General features: G+C 45.0%; 1 protein-coding gene across 2 annotated transcripts; it reads left to right on the top strand.

The window, feature by feature from the left end:
* Positions 1-1,265: 1,265 nt before the first annotated feature.
* LOC117845741 (disease resistance protein RGA2) lies at positions 1,266-5,546 on the top strand. Of its 2 annotated transcripts, XM_034726809.2 has the most exons (3): positions 1,266-1,380; positions 1,475-1,776; positions 2,472-5,546. In XM_034726809.2, exons 2-3 carry the CDS (start codon positions 1,492-1,494, stop codon positions 5,421-5,423), a joined length of 3,237 nt encoding a protein of 1,078 aa, XP_034582700.1. In that variant the 5' UTR covers positions 1,266-1,380; positions 1,475-1,491; the 3' UTR covers positions 5,424-5,546. The 2 variants fall into 2 exon arrangements, with proteins under 2 accessions (XP_034582700.1, XP_034582699.1); XM_034726808.2 differs by having other exon boundaries at positions 1,307-1,776.
* The last annotated feature ends 274 nt before the right edge of the window (positions 5,547-5,820 follow it).

Here is a 5,820-nt window from a genome sequence, read left to right as displayed (position 1 = left end):
TCTGTGTTGCTTTGCTATCCATGCTCAGAATTACAACATATGCATAGTCTAGGTTGCTCTAGATTGGTTACCTCTACTCTATCTGTAATCTGTCTATACATGCTTAGTAGATTGGATCTGAATCACTCATCAACACCAAGTTCATACTAACAATGGTAGTTGAAATAGATCTTGTGCTATAAGTTCCATGGATTGATAAATCTTAGGGGAGTTCTCTGAGGGAAGAGCTACAACTAATCCGTGGGCTCGCGATTCACAAATTGATATGCTAACAGCCGTCAATAGCCCCCCCGGGTGGGGCAACCCCGAGCGACGACGAGCTCAGATGGCTACCTGCGGGGGCCGTGCTCACCAGCAGCGACATGCGGCTTTGGGATGCGGGGGAGTGGCTGAGCTCGGGAGTGGGAACCCCGGGTCGATGGATTGCTCTCCGTCTCGAGGACGAAGAGATAAAGGCCGCGGTGGAAAAAAAGATCAAAAGAGGATAACATGTGGGACCCACAAATGATATGTGGGTCCCAACATTACTGTGACTAACGGTGTGAAATTGGCATCCATACCATCCCTTTTGATGCCTCAGGCAAAAAAAGAACCGGGATGATCCATCCCTCTCAACCAAACACAAAGTGGGACGGTCAAATAGCGATGAGATGATTCCATCCCATATCATCTCGGAACCAAATACATGCTTAGTGTGTGAGAGGAGTGTGTTGATTACGAACAAGAGTAGAGGGGTACCTTACCACCAAGGAGGGAGGCCATTCGTTGCGTTGCGGGTGAGAACAAGTTGGGCTAGTGGTGGGAGTTTGGTTGGGCAGGCTTTCTTGCAACAAGATTTTCTCACATTCCTTATGCTTATTGCTATGGGCAATTTTCCTACAGTAAACCGTTGGGTATGGATCCAAACATGACAAAAAGAAAAAAAAAATGAAAAATGCTACATCCCTAGGGTAAAATCACAAGGTCGTAGCATCCCACCAAAACATTAACTTATATGTCATGTTATCAAATTTAGGATAGTTATAAGGAAATAGGATGATAGTTTTATCATATGAAAGAAGAGTTTCATCTTCGTTACACCTATTAGGCTCAGTTATGCGATGACGTCTCAGCTAACCAAAAGTCAAAATCACGATGAATGGGACGAAAGATATATTATAATTTATATGCCAGGAATATTTATAGTTGTGGACAATTTTTAAAGCTACAGATGCTTACATCTGGTCCATTGGATGCTCCCGAACGGAGAAAAACAAGAAGCTTCATTGGATGAATAAACAGAGGATGGGTCCATTGAAATGAATACAGGTCAACATTGGCGCAGTCGCGGAAACCGGAAACTAAACTGCAGATGATTGGGCGATAATAATTTAGTTACAGGTAGAGACGGATCGGAGGCAACCGCCGGGCGGATCTGGAAAATCTTCCATATCCCGTAATCCCCAGCCTAATCGATCTTGACGAACAAGTGCAGGGAGATCCGCCAAGGCGATGGCCGGGAGAGTTGTGCTGGAGGGAAGCCTTGGCTCGCCGGCGTCCGCCGTAGCCGGCATGCTGAGGCAGCTGGTAGACACGGCCGCCGAGACGGCCAGGCTTGCTGCCGGCGCGGAGGCGGCCCTGCTGGTCAACGCCAACGCCGACCGCAGCGCGGGCATCAGGAAATGGCTCCAGGAGCGCTGGGTCGCCATGTACAAGCTGGACGACGCGCTCGACGACTACAACAGCAGCGTGGCGAGGCAGCATCAGCAGCAGCCTGCGGAGGAGGCTAGAAGATCAGTAAGTTCTCCTTCCGTGCGGTTCTTTACTATAGAATTGAGTTTAATACACACAAATCAGACTTGATGAGGAGTAAATTTAAATGTGTTGCTCAAATAAAAGGGAAATGAGTATACTATCATATATCACGTACATAACCCAACAAGCTACCGTAGGATGAAACTTTTTGACGCATTTAGATATGCTGTCCTAATTAAACATGTATTAAGCATACATGTTTATGTGCATAGTAGTTTTCGCCAAGGGATATACAAATTACAAATTTCATGGCAACCATTTTAAATGCAGTTATCTTTTAGATTAATAGAATTGGATACATGTCTATTCAAAGAAAACCTGATTGTTAAGATCATCCATTTAAAGCAAAAGACTTTTTAGCTAAAATTTAGTTAGCTGACCTTTAGCTAGCTAAAAAAGAGACAAAGTTTAGATGGGTGGATCCAAACAGATCCTTATATATAGTGCATGCTCACTGGTGTCCAATATATCCATATATAACATCAAGAGTCACTGGAAATGGGATATTGATGTTTCCCCACACTCGACCATCCTCTGTTTATTCATGAACACGCATTGACCACCCATCTTCAAACAATCTAATCACATTTGTATGTTTTGTTCAAATTAGAAGAATAACTTACTTTTGTTTTCTTTATGCCAATCACTAAGAATATTAATCAATCTCGTGTCAACAGATCCGCCATTGGTTTCGGTCATCATCAAGTGCTGTCCATGAGGTTGAAACCAGGAGATTAAAAACTACTGTTGAGGTGCTGTTTAAGGAAATGAATGACATTTTACAGAAGTGGCATGAACTAGATCTTCAACCAATCAATTCGACAAGACAGAGCTTGAACTCAGAATTTCTTGGTGACCTGACACCATATCATGATATCATAGGTGATGTAGTTCAACTACAAGTGACGAATCTGATAAGCATACTAACCGACAAACAAAGCACTAATCAAAGCAGTAGCCACCTTGTCATGATAATTGGTTGCAGGGGAGCTGGCAAGACAACATTGGCACGGAAAGTATTTGATGACCCCCGCACTAGAAGTGCTTTTAGTTTGGTTCTATGGGTACGCAGCTCGAAAGATTTCAATGATATGGGGTTGTTATCTGCCATTGCAAGTGCTGCTGGCATCAAGGCTGGGGAAGGCGGAAGTAGTAGGGAGAAAATTGAGGAAATGTTGGCCTCTATACTCGAAGGAAAGAGAATTCTGCTGGTCATAGATGATGTATGGAGTCGCCAAATTCATGGAAGTTACCTAGAGACTTGCTTTCCTGTCCAACACGGAAGCCGAATTCTGATGACCACTGGGGACGAAAGTGTTGCTGAACATGTGAACTCTGTTCACACCCATAAAGTAAAGGAATTGTCTATCTCTGACCGTTTGACTTTGCTTAGCAGAAGTGCTTGCCTCGATGAAAAAAAGCTCGAAACATCCATGAAGGTAATTGGGATAACACTTGTTCAAAAGTATGGCAAGGTGCCATTGGCTATCAAGGTTATAGGTGGTGTCCTACGAATGAAGGACCGACCGTATGAGGAATTGAAGGAGGTGAGTACTAAATGTGACGGATGGTCTTCTGCTGACATCCCGGATGGCACGAAGGACATAGCAGGGCCTATCCGCATGGCCTACAATGACTTGCCATCTCACTTGAAGCAGTGCCTCCAGTACTGCTTGCACCTGCCGGAAGACTCCACGATTAGCAAGCTTAATGTCACCCGGCTGTGGATATCAGAGGGCTTCATTGAGGAACAAGAGGACTGCAGCCCAGAAGATACCGCTGCGGAGTATTACGAGGAATTGGTTCTGAGGAACCTTCTGGAACCAGAGATTGAATCACCTGACATGCCAAGATGCAGAATGCATGATTGTGTCAGGACCATTCTGCAATCCCTTACGAAGGACTTGTGGACTGGAAACTGCAGATTGAATTTCACTTCCACTCAAGAAATGGTAACAATATCACGCTTCAGGACAGTAATTTTGTATAGGAACCCATTGGGCGATCGTGTTTTTGATCAGGTGTTCAAGGAGATGAAACATTTGAGAGTGCTAGACCTTAGTAATACCAGAATTAGGCACATTCCAGGATCATTGGAACCTCTATTTCACCTTAGGTTCTTGAATCTTTCATCTACAGATATCACAGCGCTCCCGGAGTCTATTGGGAACCTAAAAAACCTAAAGTTCCTGGTCCTCCAATGGTGCTATAGGTTTCATTCACTTCCAGATGGAATAAGTAAGCTGCACAACTTGCGGACCCTTGATCTCGAAGGGACGGCACCACTTCTGGTGCTACCAAGATTAGCAGGCCTGGAGCAGCTAACAACACTTCATGGATTTATAGTGAACTCCAAAGCTGCTTCAACTGAGAAAGATACAAGCGGGTGGCCTTTGGAAGACCTGATATATCTAAATTCACTGCAAAGTCTGCAGATAGTGAAAATAGACAGAATTCATGAGGAACATCTGAACTTGCAAAGACCGTTGTTGTCAAGGAAGTCTTACCTAACACAGCTTGAGCTATGTGGCAGCACAAGGAAGGTCCATGAAGTAGCAAAGGAAGAAAACAAAAGGCTCAACGATGTGCTCAACAGCCTTCGACCTCCACAGTGCCTGGAGTCCCTGAAAATAGTGAGCTTCAACGGGCAATCGTTTCCTAACTGGATCCAGAATCTCCCAAACCTCAAGCGGCTTGTCATTGCCGATTGCGAATTCTGTGAGTGGCACCCGGCTCTGGGACAGCTACCACAGCTGAAGACGCTAGAGGTTTCTTGCTGTTCGAAGCTGCGCGCCATCGAGCGGGGAGGAACAGGTCCGACCCAAGCATTTCCGAAGCTAGAGCAGCTGCATCTGGATGACATGGGGAGCCTCGAGTCATGGGAAGGATTTGAAACTGGTGACCTGCCTTCCCTGGTGAATTTCCATGTGGAGAGATGCCCAAAGCTGAGATCCCTCCCCTCTTGCCTCAGGTGCTCCACGCTGCTCACAAGCATGCGCGTCGTCTCTGCTGACAGCATCGAGGCGATCCATAGCGTTAGCAACCTCAAAAACTTGTTCGTCCAATACAGCAAGAGGCTTTCTTGCATCTCTAATCTGCCATCACTTGAGGCCTTGACAGTCGTCGATTGCTCAGGATTGCAAGATGTAAGTGGGCTGGGACATGTGAAGCACCTACGCATCGAGGATGGAGAACTGAAAAGCCTTCCAGATTGGCTGGGAAAGCACGGCTCCGCTCCAGAAACACTTGCCGTCGTTGGCAGAGAGGAACTGCTTCGAAGCTTGGTTCCCGGTGGCAAAGATTGGCCAGCCATCAGTGGCATCGGCAAGGTATACGGTTACTTGTCGGACGGCTCCCCCTTTTTCACGTACTCAAAGATCACCAATGAGTTGGAAACGTTCGGGAACCGAAAACTCGATGTGAGCTCAGTGGCCGTGCATGGGTCAAAGAATTGGTCACCGAAGATTTGGAAAGCGATGCCTTCAGCGGCTGTGCTAGTAGCTATTTCTCTAGTTCCTTTTCTGCTGCCGACAAGATATATGGATTTCGTTCCAAACACAGTCTATTTTTTCTTCTTAGCATACATGGCAATGTTAGTTGCCTTTATTTGTGTACTACGCACCTTATAATCGGTGAGGGCTAAGTTCAAGGACCTCTTCAGCAGTACATGTTGCTGCCTCAAGAGCTTCAACAGTTCCTATAAATGTTGCTGCTTATATTACTACTGTTCATAAATTCTTTTTTTTCATTAAGTCGTCTGCTAGTTCTATGCATGTTTATTGCTTTTTCTCTAATGAAAACACCACAATAATGCTATCCTGATATCCTCAGTCAAACATGTAGTGAATTTAGTAAATTACAAAATGGAGCGGGAGGTATAGGCTATTTTGTTGAGTACTTTTGTCTCCATCTAAAGATATCCATCAAATTAAAAGAGTTGGATAGTGGATACGGAATTTTCAGTGTCAAAATAAAGGATGCCTCCACCTTCAAAAAATAAAAAAAATAAAGGATGCTTGTATGTAC

The sequence above is a fragment of the Setaria viridis genome, chromosome 2 (assembly GCF_005286985.2).
Source record: "Setaria viridis chromosome 2, Setaria_viridis_v4.0, whole genome shotgun sequence".
Taxonomy (NCBI): Eukaryota; Viridiplantae; Streptophyta; class Magnoliopsida; order Poales; family Poaceae; genus Setaria; species Setaria viridis.
Note: the sequence above shows the minus strand (reverse complement) of the source record. Positions and strands in the feature narration are given on the sequence as shown.